Raw genomic sequence first — 18,291 nt, 5'->3', positions numbered from 1 at the left:
TGCGTTTCAGAGTGTGGTTGTTTGTGATGCTGTATGAGAAGGTTAATATAATAATAGAAAGAAAGGGAATTTATGACTCACGGGTTGTCACCGATATATATTTGAAGAATGTTAAATGGTAATTTCGTAAAGAGAGAGAACCAAATTGCACTGTGTAGTGAATGAAATGGCAATCACCGTGTACAAGCCATGAATAAATGTGGATTTAAAGGAGGAATAAAGGAAGAACAGGAGGGGTATACTGAAGAGGAGGAGAAAGAAGACCGAATACAGCCCACACAATGCATATACCCCATTTCCCTTAGACAACGAGTGGGAGTTTGTCTGGACACACACACTGATGAGCCAAAACATCATGACCACCTGCCTAATATGCTGTTGGTCCTCCATGTGCCGCCAAAACAGCGCCGGCCCACCAAGGCATAGACCCTACAAGACCCTTGAAGGTGTCCTGTGATATCTGGCACCAAAACATAAGCAGCAGATCCTTCAAGTCCTGTAAGTTGTGAGGTGGAGCCGCCGTGGATCGGATTTGGCGGTCCAGCACATCCCACAGATGCTCAATCAGATTGAGATCTGGAGAATTTTGAGGCCACGGCAACACCGTGAACATTTCATCATGTTCCTCAAACCATTCCCGAACAATGTGTGCAGTGTGGCAGGGCGCATTATGCTGCTGAAGGAAGCCACTGCCATCAGGGAATACCATTGCCATTAAGGGGTGTACTTGGTCTGCAACGATGTTGAGGTGGGTGACACGTGTCAAATTGACGTCCACATGAATGGCCGGACCCAGCGTTTCCCAGCAGAACATTGCCCAGAGCATCACACTCCCTCCACCCGCTTGTCGTCTTCCCACAGTGCATCCTGGCGCCATCACTTCCCCAGGTAAACGGTGCACAAGTTCACGGCCATCCACGTGATCTAAAAGAAAACGGGACTCATCGGACCAGGTGACCTTCTTCCACTGCTCCATGGTCCAGTTCCGACGTTCGCGTGCCCATTGTAGGTGCTTTTGACGGTGGACAGGGGTCATCATGGGCACTCTGACCGGTCTGCGGCTACGCAGCCCCATACACAGCAGGGTGCGATGCACTGTGGATTGTGACACATTCCTCCCGTGACCACCATTAAAATTTTCTGTGACGTGCCACAGTAGACCTTCTGTCAGTTCGGACCAGATGGAATAGCCTTCGTTGCCCACGCACATCGATGAGCCTTGGGCGCCCAACAACCTGTCGCTGGTTTGTGGTTTGTCCCTCCTCGGACCACTGTCGGTAGGTACTCACCCCTGCTGACCAGGAGCACTCCACAAGCCTTGCCGTTTCAGAGATGCTCTGATCCAGTCGTCTGGCCATAACAATTTGGCCCTTGTCAAAGTCGCTCAGGTCTTTACTCTTGCCCATTTCTCCTGCATCCAACACATCAACTTCAACTATACACTTGCTGCCAAATATATCCCACCCCTTGACAGGTGCCATTGTAACAAGATAATCAATGTTATTCACTTCACCTGTCAGTGGTTATATGTTTTGGCTCATCAGTGTATACTCTATACTAATGACATAACTGACACAGTAAGAGTTTATGTGCTGTTACACAGAGAATCTCCACTTGCACCAAAACAATTGGGTCTATTTGTTGTTGTTGTTGTTGTTGTTTTTTATCCACCAGAAACATTCCTGGTTGCACCCCGAGTACAACCACCAAGTTTCAACTCATTTCGTCCAGAAGTTTTTGAGTACAAATAACACAAACAACAGACATAAGTGGCTAACTTTCTATAATAGATATACAGTATGTACACCAATATATACTGCGACATTTGTCAAAGTTCCCCATCTTTACCAACACTCTGAGGGATTTTCATTATTATATTAATACACTAAGCCATATTTTGTGGACGTATCTCCTCCGAAACTGCCGGACGGATTGTCGCCACTTTCGGCATGCGGGTGCTCTGTGGTCTAATGTACAGCATAGGCTATGTGAAATCGCGCCAGACGGAGAGGTTTGGGAATTTTTTGGCGATTTTCTAATTTTTACATTCGTTTGCATGGCGACGTGTGATGTCATCACTGAGAGGCGTAATGCCACTCCGAGAAAACAGCGTCTGCAATGTAAAACCCTCTTCTGCACATGCTGACTACCTCAGAAGGTGCATTTGACACAAAAAATGTAACAAGAAGCATTGTATATAAAGAAATTCTATAAATCACATTTTGAACACTGGATATATTGACATCCTAACGAACCTTCACTTTAGAAACTTCGCGCGGAGCGTGTGTTTGGCTAGTAGTTCTTTAACACTGATAAAATCGACCTGATTTATGAAAATGTTAATGAAAATAATTAGATGAACAAAACATGGATGTGGATTTTACTCTGGATGAATAATGAATGATGAAAATAATGGAAAAAAAACTTTTTTTGTTTTAGGCAGTGGCAAATACATAATAGCAATTTGTATTGGGGTGCCGATATTGGTGCTGATGATTGCTGCAACAGTCTTGGTGTTTGCGAGAATGCAGAGAAACAAAAGGCCATCGCAGCAATTCAACGGCGAGCCTGGAAATGGCACACTGGAAGGTGAAAAGCTACAAAATGGTAAAACATGTGTTGAAATCTGAATTTCTTTACAATAATTAATCTCGATTGTCAGAAAATGAGTATGTCTATTTTTAATTTGTTTCCTTAACATTACTTCTGGGACTGTGTTCATCGAATGTACCTAAGTCAACACTTTGCTTTAGTATTTTTAGAGTTTGGTCGAAGATCATGATGTCCTGAAGACTACCAATAAAGACAAGAATTGATGAGGAAAATTCATCGTGAATCAGGGATTTTGTCGATTTAGAACAATGTTACTGTCAGACATAAATCAGGAATAGTCTTGGTGACAAGGCCATAACTGAAGGCAGATTTTTGGGAAGGCCTCAAATTTTTTTTAGGTTGGCCAATCAGATACTTTTAAAACCTTGAAAAATCCAATAATACTCAAAATATATGTTTCTGAATAAATATCCCTCGTTTGTTCAGACCAAGATAGACTTTATTGGTAACACAAAGCAAAAAGTAAAATATATTAATTAAAAGTCAAATGAAAAGGTTTTAACTGGTTTTTGTTTAAAAGTTAACAAGAGGAATCGATCAATACAAAATATCAAGGTCATAAAAATGCAATATTAAATCTGGCAGCAACTATGATGATTTAAATTTTTGCAATATGTTCAACACAATGTCAGGATTTGTTTGTAGTTTCTGTGTAATCCCTTTCAAAGGACAACAGGCTTAGCTTGTTTAGCCTACACAACGACATAGACCTTTGGTTAGGAGTGTGCACATGCTTCACTGTTGAGAAAAGCCTCTCAACAGACAATCTTCCTCTTCTTCTTGGGTAAAGAAAACAACTTCGTGTGTAATGAGCTGGCACTCATTTTGCCGACCTCGGAAGGATAACAGGCTGAGTCACCCCCACCTGGTGTTAATTCAGTGACCAACGGGACTTGAACTCAGGACCCTAAGATCTCAAGCCAGCTACCCAAACCACCAAGCTAACACCGTGCTGTTCAACAGACAATGATATAATTAAACACACTGCAATTGATGTCAACAGATCATGCACATTTGGGAACAGCTCTGTGTCACATACCTCCAGCTACTGCAGTACTCCTCAAGTTTTGTCAATTGTAGTGAAACAGTTCTCCTGGAATGAGAATGCTTCACACTCTGGAAAGGTGATTCCTATTTGTTTCACAAATTTTCACCAATGAATGTTTGCTCCTTCCCGATCATCTGGCAGGTTTGATAAATGTCCACTGCTTCTGGTAAAAATTGCTGAAGCAGTTCAGAAAGAATACAATCAAACAATGAAAAGATGGTGTGCTTGACCTGAACACCGGAAGACTCAAATTCCTTTTTTCCCCATGGTGGACACGACGTATCCATCTAGAGATGCTGTGAAGTTATCATACAACACCTAGAATACAAGACAAATATTAATTATATTTCATGAAGTTAAAGAAATGAGCAAAAGGAATAACAGACAGAGCGAGTTGGTAAAAATTTTAACTTACAAATGGACTGTGTGCATAAAGTTATTTTACAACTTTGAACTTTTATAACCTTCGATGCACATATTATAGAAACAAACTATAAATTGCACGAGAAAGTATCATTCATAAACTTTTTACTGAATACAGTGAAAATTTTTAGGTTTCAACACGAGAAAGTATCATTCATAAACTTTTTACTGAATACAGTGCAAATTTTTAGGTTTTAACACGAGAAAGTATCATTCATAAACGTTTTACTGAATACAGTGCAAATTTTTAGGTTTTAACACGAGAAAGTATCATTCATAAACTTTTTACTGAATACAGTGCAAATTTTTAGGTTTCAACATAACCACCATCTTTCATAAAACATCATTCAATCCGATTTTCCAACTTATTGAATATATTCAACTTATTGAAGTTATTGCTGAATAATTTCATGAATTGCATTTGTGGTCATAGCCCCATAAAATGTCGTCCAATGGGGGATAGGTCAGGCAAACGAGGTAGCCAAGAAATTGGTCCATGTCTACCGACCCACCGATCTGGGAAGAGATCATTCAAGCACCATCTCACATTCAGAGCATAGTGGCAGGGAGCCTCGTCATACTGGTAGTAGGTGATATGTGAAACATTTAATCGTCATCGTTCTTGAACCAAATGCGCTAATTGTGGTCGTTGACTTTACCACTGATGTGGAAGTTGCTTCATTAGAAAATGTCAACTCGTCAAGAAATCCAGGGGAATTGTGGATTTAAAAAAAAACAGCAATAATTTAAATACAACACAACATTAATTTGAAACACCACAAAAACGGTGACAATAAAGAAAACGTATTAAGAGAAAACAGGCATGTGCCAGTCAGCCAGAGAAGGTTAGAATAGAAGAATGAAAGAAGAAATGAACAGACTGAATAAGTTAGTCATGTTTCGTTAAAATTTTTGCTTCACGCATAAAACACAATATAAAGGGGAGAATGGAGAAAAATAAAATAAAAATAGTAAAATAAAGCACTGAATGTAAACACAACGTTTTCTTGTGGGGGGATGTGGTCCATGCCTCAGGAAAAAGGAACACAAAAAGTTGATGTGACAGAACAAGGTCGATAAGAATGAGACATGAGAATGGAATTTAAAAAACAAATAATGAACATCACCAATATTCTGATGTAAAATTGATGGGGTTTCATTTATTTATTTATTTATTGTGTACCTTGTCGAGGCTCGTGTGAGAGCTAACACAACGTACAGCGAGAGGGGCATGAGACAAGAGGGGTGGGAGTGGGAAGGACAAAACAGTGGGGAACAGAGACATGAGCAGATTTGTGAAAGGGAGAGGGATGGGGCGGGGAACATGGGGTATACAAGATGGATATTGCAGGGAATTTGAAGGAGGTGGGTTTGGGGTGGATTAACGGGGGTGGAAAAGATCGAGGATTTGGATGGGGTACGATAAGAGGTGGTGGTGAACAGCTGTTTTGAAGGCCTGGAGGGAAGAATGGGATTTAACAGAGTGAGAGAGTTTATTCCAAAGGTGGGGAAAAAAGAGGAATGAAAGCGTGAAGGTGAGCAGTGATTCGTGATTTTGGTAGTTTTACCAGAAGGGGGTTGTTGGCGGACCTTGAGCGCCCTGCGGAAATATGGTGGGGACAAATCACAGACAGAGTAGGGGGGGGCGAGACTGGAGAGGAGACGATGGAAGATAGAAAGTCCACCAACCTGCCTGCAGTGAGAGAGTGAGAGGCCCAAAGACTTAGCCTCATCGTAGGAGATGCCAATGATCCGAAATGCCTTGGTTTCCACAGCATGAAGCCAAGAAAGGTGGGAGGCAGGAGCACCAGCCCAGAGGGGAGAGCAGTACTCCATCAGGCTGTGGACGACAGCTTTGTATGTGATCAGGAGCTCAGGTGGGCTGAGGCAGGACTTTTCACGACGGAGGATTCCCAGTCGGTAATTGGCTTTGGAGGCCAGGTTGGAAATGTGCCTTTCCCAGGAAAGATCATGGCAGATAGTGAGACCCAGAAGCTTGAAAGAAAGGACTTCTTCAAGAGGATTGTTGAGAAAGTAGATGGGGGGGGGGAGAGGGGGTTCCAAACGGTCCTTTCGCAGAGACAAAGTGAGAGTGTGAGATTTGTCAGGACTGAAAGACACGTTCCACGTGTTGGACCAGTTTGTGATTTTACCCAGATCTGCAGAGAGTGAAGGAGCTGCTGCTTGCCGGTCTGAGGGATGACAGATGGTACGGCAGAGGGTGGAGTCATCAGCAAAGAGATAAAGTGGATTTTCCAGAGAGTCGGAGAGATCATTTATGAAAACCAGAAAATGAACAGGGCCCAGAATTTTTAAAGGATATTCATTATGTTTTACATCCTAGAATTATTTAAGCAATTAAAAAAAAAATACTCATAAAGTTCAGAGCTAAATTTTTATTATAACCCTGACCAGCACTTCTTAAATAACCCTTTGTGAAATTCATAAGCTGTGAAATGCTTGGTAGACCTGGCAAAAAATTTGGGTTCCCAAGTCAACGCAAACTTAAAAATGACAACCTCAAACATAAATACCCAATTATTTTTGGCTCTTTTCTGACAAAACCTTGAGCTGGTTGAGCTTTCTACATTCTTCTATCTGTACTTCAAGCAAGTTTTAGTGAACAAGGGATATCAAATGAGGAGATTTAAAAAATCTGTTTCGAGTTTAGTCAATACACTCATAAATTAAAACCATACATGCTAAATTGAACATTAATTATTTTTCTTTCTAGCATCGAAACTGTTATCTCATGCCTCTCCCTTCAGTCCCTCAAGAGTGCTGCCCATTGTAATCTCATGGGGGTTTTTTCCCCATATCCACCCTTGCTATATTGTGTTTCCATTGATCCCCACCACCATCTCCAACCCCCACCCCTTTTCCCTTCTGCCATGCATCCACTCATGTGCAATGTCTTTGTCTTCCTATTTCCCTTTGAACTTCCTTCAGTCTGTGAACCTGCCACCTTCTGTTGTTTAGGTTTTCCATGATCCAAAACTTCTGTGTACAAACATATACACATTGTCCGAGGCTCATTGGGGAACTTGTGCTGATAAGGCTAAGACATTAGGAGACATCAGCATATCACTGTATTTTCATAAGAAGTACAGATTAGAACACCAAATAGAGTAACCCAAACGTGCTCAACTCGATGTTCATTCATTGTTTGGAGGGAACACTGATGGAACGGTTCAGATCAACCAGAGAATCGCGACGGGTTTATTAAAAGGGTTGGGGGTGGGGTGGGGGAGAGGGGGAGTAAACCACATATTTCATTCAAATAGCAATTGGATTCATTTTGATCCTTTATATGCCAACGATTCCTGAATCTTTGAAACGGTTTCTCAAGATGGTTTTCGCAAAGGTTTGAATACTTCAACACCAGAATGACGTACCATTGGAACATGGCCCAGGAGTATGAGAAAGTGTATCTTTGGTGAACAATTCTGTCATCGATATAATCAACCCTTTTACTCCAACCTTCTGGAATATTCTCTTTTGAAGGGTTGTTTGGCTAGTTTCCATGAATCACAACAACAACAACAACAACAACAACAACAACAACAACAACAACAACAACAACAACAACAACAACAACAACAACAACAACAACAACAACAACAACAACAACAACAACAACAACAACAACAACAACAACAACAACCAACGTTCTGTACTGATAATTAATGTTCTGTACTGATATCGAAATACAATGAATAGTACAGGGACAGTAAATGTTGAGTAGTGTTTTGTTACTCTCAAATGGCCATCTTGCCTTGAAATAATCTGTATAAACGATTCACTTTGGTACATATAAACTACAGGTGTAAAGTTATTGTCCGACACACTAATACTGTGATCTTTACCTCCTGTTTTTCCGGTAATCTTGGACCAGATACAGACCTTACGTATGCAAGGTAACCATTTCCCTCTCACTCATTATTTGTGACATTTTGAGAACAATCCACTCATTATGTGGATTGTTCTCATGATGTGAATTGTTCCAACAAAAAAAAAGAAAAGAAAATGTTTGTGAATTATTGTATAAAAAGTGAAAAACAATATTTGAAAGGACATTACACAAATTACTCTGAACAACAAATTTCAAAATTTTTTTTTACTGGAGATGTGTAAAGTGATTAAGACTAATTTGGGTACGCTGATTTCAAAAATCATAACCGTTTTGCTGTATCACGTCAGGATTTTCAGGAACAGAAATATTCCCATTGCCTACAAGTCAGGATTTCAATGAAATTTACATATGTCTTTAACATGTCTATTTCGTACAATTGTTGTTAACTTGTGTTATATTTCTTTCTTTCAGATAAAGATGAGTAGGCGTTTCTGTACCAATCATCCTGACAACTTCTGTTATGTCTGTGGTCGGTATACCAAAAAAGATCAACAGCGAAGTATATCTACAGCAGTGAAAATGAAGGCCGCCTACTTTCACTACTTCGGGTGTAAGGTGGGGGACCAAGAACAGAGCTGGGCACCACACATCTGCTGCACAAGCTGTCACACAACCTTGACTCAGTGGTTGGTGGGCAAGCGCGCGAGCATGCCATTTGCGGTGCCCATGATATGGCGTGAGCCGCAGAATCATCATGATGATTGTTATTTCTGCTGCACAAGCATCGCCGGCTTCAACAAGAAGAATAAAGGTCACATCAAGTACACTGACTGCGTCTCTGCTCGTAAACCTGTGCCTCATGATGACGAGAACCCCGTTCCAACACCTCCAGCTGATCAGAACATAGCTGTAAGCAGTGGTGAAGAGGATGGTGATGATGAACCTTTTGAACCCGACACTCAAGAATCACACCTTCTGAACCAGGGAGACTTAAATGATCTTGTAAGAGATCTCTCGCTGTCAAAGGCGAAGGCAGAGCTGCTTGGATCAAGGCTGCAGCAGTGGAATCTACTTGAACCTAACACCAAGATATCCTTGTTCAGAGCACGTCACAGAGACATGGCTGAGTTCTTTGAGATGGAAGACACGATGACATTCTGCAGTGACATCAACGGTCTGTTGAAAGAACTTGGGTGTGATCATGATCCTGCAGACTGGCGCCTCTTCATCGACTCGGGGAAGAACAGCTTGAAGGCTGTTTTGCTCCACAATGGCAACGAGAAACCATCAGTCCCACTGGCTCACGCGTTCGGCATGACAGAGACCTATGAGACTATGCGGCAGCTGCTTGATTCCATCAAGTACAATGACTTCAACTGGCACATCTGCGGAGACTTGAAAGTGGTGGCGCTGTTGTTAGGGCTGCAGTCAGGCTACACGAAATACATGTGCTTCCTTTGTCTCTGGGATAGCAGAGACGACAAGAATCACTGGACGAAGAAAGATTGGGAAGAGCGAAAAGAGCATGTACCTGGTCGACACAACATGAAGCATGTCGCCCTTGTCGACCCAGCCAAGGTTTTCCTTCCACCACTCCACATAAAGCTCGGCTTGATGAAAAGTTTTGTACGGGCAATGGATCTGAATGGGCGTGGGTTTTTATACCTCAAGGAAAAGTTTGGCAACACCTTGTCGGAGGCCAAGATCAAGGCTGTTGTCTTTGTTGGACCGCAAATCCGACAGATTATGAAGGACGAAACTTTTCCGACAACTCTAAACCCCAATGAGCTGGCAGCGTGGAGGAGCTTCAAAGCTGTGATGGACAACTTCTTGGGGAACGAGCGCGCGGACAACTATGAAATAATAGTGCAGCAGCTGCTGGAGTCCTTCAGGAAACTTGGCTCCAGGATGTCCCTGAAAATCCATTTCCTACACCAGCACCTGAACTTCTTCCCTGACAACTTGGGAGCAGTCTCAGACGAGCACGGCGAGCGATTCCACCAAGAGATTTCACTCATGGAGACGCGTTACCAAGGGCGTCACAACCCGAACATGATGGGCGATTTCTGCTGGTTCCTGCATCGTGAAACTGACACAGAGCAGCACAAACGCAAAGCCAAATGCCTAAAGCATTTTTAATTACATTCTAGTGGAGTTTTTCTGTAATTTCTATAATTTTGAAGCATTCATGATGAAATAAATGAATAAATGAATTTTTGTAAATTTCATTGAAATCCTGACTTCTAGGCAATGGGAATATTTCTGTTACTGAAAATCCTGACGTGATACAGCAAAACGGTTATGATTTTTGAAATCAGCGTACCCAAATTAGTCTAAATCACTTTACACATCTCCAGTAAAAAATTTTTATTGTTCAGTGTTATCATATATATCGAATGATTTTAATGTGGCATTGTTGCTCTTGAGTCTAGATTTTCTGGACGTCGTCAGCACATTTGACAATCCAAAGAAAATGTCTTTAAGTTTTCATTCTACTTTGTGTTGTTGATTGTTTTCCATGAAAACCTTTCTCAGCAGATAACATCTTCCATACTTGAACAGCATCCAATGTTTTTCCTATGTTCCTTCTTTCCATTTCTCATTCTGGGGATAACCTGTGGATTATTGAATAATCTTTTGAAGTGTGTCATTCTCACATATGCACTACCTGGATACTGGTTGCTTCATTTCCAGAGGTTCAGCTGATGCAATACCCGCCGTTTCTCAGAGCCGGAATTCAGAGCTTGATCATACTGGCAGCACTTAATGACCTGCTCTTTTCAAAAGGAGCCATGGGATCCTTAACTTTTATAAGTGAATGTTAGCAGATGGGCATCCTTGCTTATAATATGACCTCTGAAGGAAGCTGTCCTCAATGATGCAACAATATCTACCGATGAAGCACCAAAAGGAGTTTGTAGTCTGTTTGTTAATTGAACACCCCAAAATTGAGGGGAGTTGTCTTTTGGCTCCCCCGTAACGAAGTGTGATGACAGTAATTTTATATCTTTATCCCTTCACTTTGTACAAAACTAATCAAAAATATCAAAGTAGAGCTTTATTGCACGAATCGTAATATTCCTCTTTTTGGCTTTTGGAACTTGTGACGAGTGAACAGAGCTTTTCTGCTCCTCGGTAGTATCTGCTTACTTTTGTTGTTTGTTTGTTTTCCACCTTGTAAAAGTACATTACACTAGTATGGAATAGTATACATTTTTAAGAGGTTTTGTACAACACAAACAGGAGTTTCCATCTAAATTTAAATGTTCAACTCCCCCCCCCCACACAAAACCCGCTTCCTTCCTGTGCTCCACAGCGTGTATATTCCACCAAGAAATGGAGAACAATTGGCGAATAAAAAAGGTGAGACAGATGCATAACGATTCATCGTTACTTGACACTAATTGCAGTTCTCTCAATTTCAAACTGTTCTTTTTTCATTCTGCTGTAGTCACTATTTAGCTGGCTATCCTATCCAACATCTTTTGTGCGATAATTTGAGAAATTGTGTATATTTGTATGTCCTGGTTTGTTAGTCAGATCCTATCAAGAGGATTCAAACTGAAATGCCTCGTGGTTATTGTTGACGAGTAAATGTACGAGTGTACATACTTTGAAACATCATTTTCTACTTTCACCTGTTTTTGTACAAAAGGTGAAACTTCTCAAGCGTATTGCAATTTTGCTAATTTTCTTTTCATTCAGAACATTTTGGGTTTTCTTAAAATATTTGATGGATCTATTAGTTTGGCCAGCCTTTCCAATAGACCTTTAACAACATTATAGGACATTGGCACGACTCCTCTGAGTTTCAATTGCAAACTTTAATGTGAACCCATCCACTCAATTTTTCGACTGATCAACTCAATATTTATTTTTCTTTTCTTATGGTCTGAACACTAAATGATTTTACTTCTAAAGGTTATTGTGTTGATTGTTTCTTTCAGAAGGCAGAACGGATGGCATCTACTCAGTAGTTACATATGAACCTAAGAACAAAAGAAACTCTTAATCTGGAGAGAATCGACTTGATCATCAGTGTTACATACAATGCCGTTTCCTCATTTGAATTATTGGGTTTGCTTGTTGCACTTTGGATCCCCGTTGCTCGTACAAGTCTCCTCGAGTCCCCGAAGACCAAATTAATCGATGGAGTCCTTCAAGATAACAGGAATTTCGTGCTATGGGTGTATTCTATATTCCATTGTTTATTAATTTAAATATTGGAATCACATGGTAATCAGAAGGTCCTCAATATCCCATCCACACATGACTGCATAATTTGTTTTTAAGGATTGCTCTTTGAAGAATAATTACAAGAGTACAAACAGATAGGTTGATTTCAGGGTAAAAGTCTGGGTCAAGCACAAACTTCTGCTTTTTGTCACGTATTTGAATTGAATACAGACAATTTGGTGTTGTGCAATCATGGATTTGTCGTTGAAGTCTAAAATCAAGGTTGTAATTTCAGATCTTTCATGTGAAACACCATAAGACCTTCATGTTACAGGTATAAACACACATTTTGCAGTTATCCTATTAGGTCTTCCATCAAATTCAAACTCGTGCAGAATTGCAAATCCTGAAAGCTTGTGCACATCACCTGCTTTGAGTTGTTAAAATAAAGATTATAGAGTATTGGGTTATTGGACTTTGCAATAGGTTGGATAAAGGGGGGGTGGTAGAAAGAAGTTCAGAATCAATATCCTGAATTTTTTTTCCATAGACATCAGGAAACTGAAGTGCTGCGAGGAAAAATGTGACTTTAAATAATGCCTATAAATAACAAAGATCAGGTGAAACACCTGTGCCAAGTTTCTCTGGGCAAACCTTTTCCTTGACGATTAGGAAAGAAAAAAAACTTTTCGACTCCCACTTATACAGATCAAGGAACACAAGTGGTGTGACGCCTGCATCAAATATCAGGCATTTCAAAGACAAAAGGAAAAGGTTGTTTTAACGATAATCAATTTCAGTATTAATCACTGAGCATATTGTCAGACACTCGAGGGTGTTGTACACCACCTGTATAATTTGTAATAAATAATGTCATCATGAAACTCTCATTCCACCACAGTCGAGCAATTTCTTGACATCATCTGCAGTTGTAATTTATTCATGTAACCAACATGTGAGGAGATATAAAATGATGTTTAAACACACTCTTCTTCTTCTTTCGGCTGCTCCCATTGGGGGTCGCCACAGCGGATCATCCGTATGATCCGCATCGTGATTTGGCACATGTTTTACGCCGGATGCCCTCCCTGATGCAACCCTGGTCACCTCTTGCGACACAGGGATATGGTACACCTATTTTAACCGGGGTATACACCGGCCCAGTACACTGGTACTCATTTCGCCGACCTCGGAAGGATGACAGGCTGAGTCAACCCCCTGGTGTATTAATTCAGTGGCCCAACGGGGCTTGAACTCAGGACCTTTTGGATCCCAAGCCACTGCCCAAACCACTGCGCCAACACCAGGCTGATGTTTAAACACACTATAAGCATTAATACTGTACTGCAAGCTTTTATGTAACTTTGCATGTTTTCCCTCTTGATTTTTCCGGTTTATCGAACTCGATCGATAGGAAGAAATGGGTATTGTTAAGGTAGGAAGAATAAATTGTGAAGATCAATATTGGTTGTGTATTTTGGGTTAAACACTGGACAGTCTGTGCAGGTTCTGCAACTGTTCCAATAAAAAAAATTTTTTTATCAAGTTCATGAACACACAGATACTGTATGTATGAGAGGTTTAGAAGAATAAAGAAGACTGCAAACACAAAAGCATTGTTGTTTTTTTATTTCTTTTTTTGTTGACAAAATCTTGGCTTGTGGAAGAGCAAGTTCATCGCATGATTTATACATCATGATGGGTTGGCAGGATGGCCTAGGCCCTAGAGGCACGCACTTTCCTCTAAGGAGTCCAGCCTGGGTTTGAATTCAAACCGAGCTCATATAAACGACCATCCCCGTGTTTCCACATGCAGGGTGATTCATCATTGTGTGTGCCGTCACTCAGATGGACGTTAAACTTGACATCCCCTCTGCTGCCATTACTTGGTGGACGTTAAAGATCCCAGGGTGTCCTTCGTGATGAATAGGTGAGCTATTGCCAGCACCACGAACAAATTCCAGCCATGACATGCGAGGAAGGCAATGGCAAACAACCTAGCATAACCCTTGCAAAGAAACTGCTTCGGCAGCACTGACGCTCTGTCACAGAGTATTGTACATCAGAATACAGTACGAGAGTCTATAAAAAAATATCTGAACGCGAGTTGAAATTGTTAATTTGATTATGTTGCTGCAGGTTTGCATTATTGTTGGGGAAATTGGGGGAGGAGGGGAGAGAGAGAGTGCAGCTGTGCTTCTGATGCAGTACCCCATGTAGGTGAAAACAAGAATTCAGAATTTGTTCAGGATACTAGTGATAACACACTTCCTCTTCACAAAGTACACCATGGAATCTTTAACATCCACCAACTAATCCCAGCAGACAGACACCAAGTTTGACATCCATCCATCCGAGGGACAGCACACGTTCAAATGAAACACCAGGATAGCTGGGTCGAGATTCAAATCCAGAATATACAGCTTTTAAAGGCCTGTGTGGATACTTGTCGGTTATCCTGCCAACCATAAATTGTTGATGATATTCAAAATCAATAAAACAAAATAGATGGAGATAAATGGTGAACCAGCCTCACTGACTGAGATCATTGCTGTACATTGGCAAAAGAGAGTCATCAATGATACAATTGCAGATAATCAGGCAAAAGCTGATGCGATTAATTGCACATGAGGATAGTGGTGATTGGGTTGGGTACAGTGCAGACAGGGCCAAAGTGGGCCTTGGGAAAATTATGAAATTAGCTTAACAGTTATGTTCCCACCATTGTCACTGTTACATTTTACCTTTCTGTTATCTCCACTACACCACCGGTCATCGGTCAAATTGTTACATTTGTCTGCTCTCAGATTCTTCTCTACTTGGTGCAAAAAAAATCCACACTAAAATCCAACTCGGCGAACGCACGACTTGATAAGAGGACATTAATAACTATAGGTTTGAAGGTAAATAAAAAAAATAAAGAAAAGCTTTCACAAAAACCCACAAAATACATCACAATCACAGGCTGGTTACATATCATGCATTGCATGGTCTGTGCGTCATTTCATAGTTGCGCAGACATACTACTGAGCTAGTTCCTTCTGCAGCTTCCTTGATGAAACATTCAACTGTATACACTACATTCTCACTGTGTCCACAAAATTCCTCAATAATGACGTCTCATGACTTTGTAATGCCTCTGACTCAGTCATGATAGGGTCCTGTGGGAGATCACTTTCAGGCCCACAAGTCGTGTGAAAGTTCAAATTAGGTTTGCGCACACATATATGGCACCCACAACGGTGCTGGAGAAAAGTCAAAAAGATAAAGGATGCAGACTGCAAATGTGCAATGCTAGGCCAAAGGTGACCACATGTAGCCACAGGGGGATTGCAAACACCAAAGTCACAACGGCAAAAATCACATCAACCTTTGTCGTGAAGTTTGTCACAATCTCACAAATACATGCTAATGTGATCTTACACCAATAGCGTGTGGTGTATAGTTGTCAAAGTGCATTGGCATTTGTACCTCCATCACAATATTGTATAAGTACAGTCGTTGTTTACACAAGGCTGTACGATTTAGATTGTAGTTTCCTCAAAATTGCTCCACTGATGACAAGACCAACCACACTTCCGAGCAATATCCCACCAACTGTTGCCAAAACAACCTTGACATTGGAGCCAAGTAATGTTTTTATTTCCTTCATTTTCTGACTACTTGTTTCTGTGGGAGAGAAAAGACACTTTTAAATGTAAGCATGAATAAATAAACAAGAAAAAGATATCATGCAGACCACGATACTTGCAAAATCCACCCCCAACCCCCTCTCCAAAAGTTGCCATGGATACATCAAATTGTCCGTTTCATTAAGATTAAAATTGACAATCTCAATCAAAGCTCAGGTCAATCGGATGAAAATTGATTATTTTTCAGATTGAAATTGATGTGTTCAGACGTTTGACCCTGAGTTGACCTTTGACTTTTTGACCTCAAAAATAGTTGGTTTCCAAATTCAGTGATGGACTCTGCAATTGCTGTTTAATTTTAAAGTCAATTGGGTGAAAAATGATGACCTCAAAATCAAAAGGCTTCTCAGTTGAGACCACTCCTCGACAACTTGGTGAAGTTTTGTGAAAATCAATTTTAAATTGTGATCTGTCGGCGAAAAATATACAGACAGACAAAATAACGAAATCGACTGACCAATATCCTTGAAAATCTTTCGATTTTGCAAGTAATACATGTATTCCTGAAAAGAAGATTTGGAAGTTCTTGTACTTCCTCGAGTGACTACCATTATGGTGTTCTGTTACAGTTTAGGCAGACCGATCGATTGTCACGATTTAATCCAAAATGTGTAAAGAATGTAAATTGATAGCAAACTCAGGTGTTGTAATATCGATACAAGAAGCACCTGCATGTTCCCAACAGCAGCCACAAGGGGGGGTCATGTTATTATCTTTATCATTATTAATACCATAGTGTACACACCCAATGGGCTATCTTGTTCCGAGCGTGCAACACGTTCTTCTGAAACATGTTTTTATTTGGGAAGTGTATAGGCAACAGACCGCTGCCTCGATCACTTCCAAAAATAGAATTAAACTGGGTTAGGTATATGAAGTGAAAACATACATACTGCTTATTACCTACTCCACCAAAGGTGGACGGAGGCTGTGTTTTCACCCCTGCCTGTCTATCTGTCTGTCTATGAACAGGATGTCTCAAAAAGTTTGGAATGGCGAACCGGATTCAGATGAAACTTGGTGGACTGGTTGGGTGTGTGTCAAGGAAGAACCGACTCCATTTTGGTGAAGATCCCAATCTGGATCCAGATACGAGAATTTTTTTTAATTTTCATAACTGATTCCACACCATTGAGAAATTGGGCCAAAACGACACATAGCGTGATGTTTCAAAAAGTTAAGCATGGATTATGATAAAACTTGGTGAATTAGTTGGTGAGATGACAAGAACAAGCTGATTACATTTTTTTTTTTTTACAAAATCAGTGGGATACAAAAAGTAAACTGTTCAGCCTTGCGGAGGTATGCGCTCTACCGAGTGCCGTTGTAGTGTGCATATATAATAAATACATCGTGGTTATATAGCTCGGGTAATCCCAATTGGATCCACCCTCCCCCAAAGGAAGAAGATGTCAAGATGGGCAAAAAATATATTTTTCAAGTGGAATCAGACAAAACTTGCACATGTACAACTTCAGGGTGTCCTCATCAATCCCTGAAAGTTTCAGCTTCCTCAGTAAAATCCTCTCGGAGGAGTAGATCATCCATACGTACGTATGCACGTACAGACATACATACACTTGCACCATTATATATATATATATATATATATATATATATATATATATATATATATATATATATATATATATATATATATATATATATATATATATATATATATATATATATACAGTATATATGAGCCAATGATCGGTGTTCATCTTTTGCTTAACTACACTGAGGCAACAAAACAGGGAGCAAAGTAACAAATGAACATGGTAAGGTACATGGGATTTTAATCCAGGATTCCAGCATCATCACGAGCCAAGGGATCAAATGGGAATGCCAAACAGGACAACAGGGTGACTTGAGGATGTTATAAACAAGATCACGAAGGAGAGGCTTGTTGCTCAAAACGAAATTTAAAAGACCTTACAATACTCCGTGGATAAGGCGGATGTTGGAGATAAGACAATCCTAACAGCTCTCGTCACTCATTTGTCATTGTCGTTTGTATGGTTCTGGCAGTATTAAATAAACCGTAAGCTTGAACTCCAACCAAAAGAAGACAAGCTCTAATTGAAAACGAGATGTTTTATCAAAATGTCAACATATAACACATAAAAGGAGCTCTGTCTCGGCGTGCCTGCGTGTGTCCGTCCCTGTGTATGTGCAAGCGTCCATCCGTCCAGCAGGTGATTCTTGTAAGTCTTGTAAGTGTGAAATGCAATCAAGAACAGTAAGCTAAAGATAATTTGTGACAAACAGTGGACTTAAGAAAGGGGAAAATTAATAACAAAGCAAAGACCCTTTCCAAAACAACAAATTATTGGTGCAGCAGAACTCTGAAGACCCAACCAGCATGAATAATAACCAGTGTCGTAAAACAAGGGGTTTTGTATGAGTACAACCAAATAATGCTCTGAAAAAAAATTGGAATTTGGATGTGTTTGAACCAGCTGATGCTGGCAGATGGGACACCC

At 40.5% G+C, this 18,291-nt stretch overlaps 2 protein-coding genes across 8 annotated transcripts in view; one reads left to right on the top strand and one right to left on the bottom strand.

Annotated features, from left to right (window-relative positions):
• Window positions 1-13,726, top strand: part of LOC147025216 (uncharacterized) — a 66,224-nt gene extending 52,498 nt beyond the window's left edge. For 2 of the 7 annotated variants that reach the window (XM_085885953.1, XM_085885956.1), the window contains 4 exons: window positions 2,440-2,589; window positions 7,980-8,001; window positions 11,254-11,300; window positions 11,885-13,726. In XM_085885953.1, the coding sequence (XP_085742079.1) occupies window positions 2,440-2,589; window positions 7,980-8,001; window positions 11,254-11,300; window positions 11,885-11,949 (284 nt within the window). In that variant the 3' untranslated portion in view covers window positions 11,950-13,726. Of the gene's footprint in view, window positions 1-2,439; window positions 2,608-7,979; window positions 8,002-11,253; window positions 11,301-11,884 lie in introns of all 7 variants that reach the window. The other 5 variants (XM_085885952.1, XM_085885955.1, XM_085885958.1 and 2 more) reach the window with 4 other exon arrangements.
• A 1-nt stretch (window position 13,727) lies between these two features.
• The window catches only part of LOC147025215 (uncharacterized), a 15,499-nt gene continuing 10,935 nt past the window's right edge, over window positions 13,728-18,291 (bottom strand). Inside the window, exon 5 of the mRNA XM_085885951.1 lies at window positions 13,728-15,782. Coding sequence (XP_085742077.1) covers window positions 15,619-15,782 — 164 coding nt within the window. The 3' untranslated portion in view covers window positions 13,728-15,618. The remainder of the gene's footprint in view (window positions 15,783-18,291) is intronic.

Source organism: Eptatretus burgeri, chromosome 6 (genome assembly GCF_056783735.1).
Source record: "Eptatretus burgeri isolate ZD-2024b chromosome 6, Ebu_testis_v1, whole genome shotgun sequence".
In the NCBI taxonomy this organism is placed as follows: Eukaryota; Metazoa; Chordata; class Myxini; order Myxiniformes; family Myxinidae; genus Eptatretus; species Eptatretus burgeri.
This window is presented reverse-complemented; position numbering and strand designations above follow the sequence as displayed.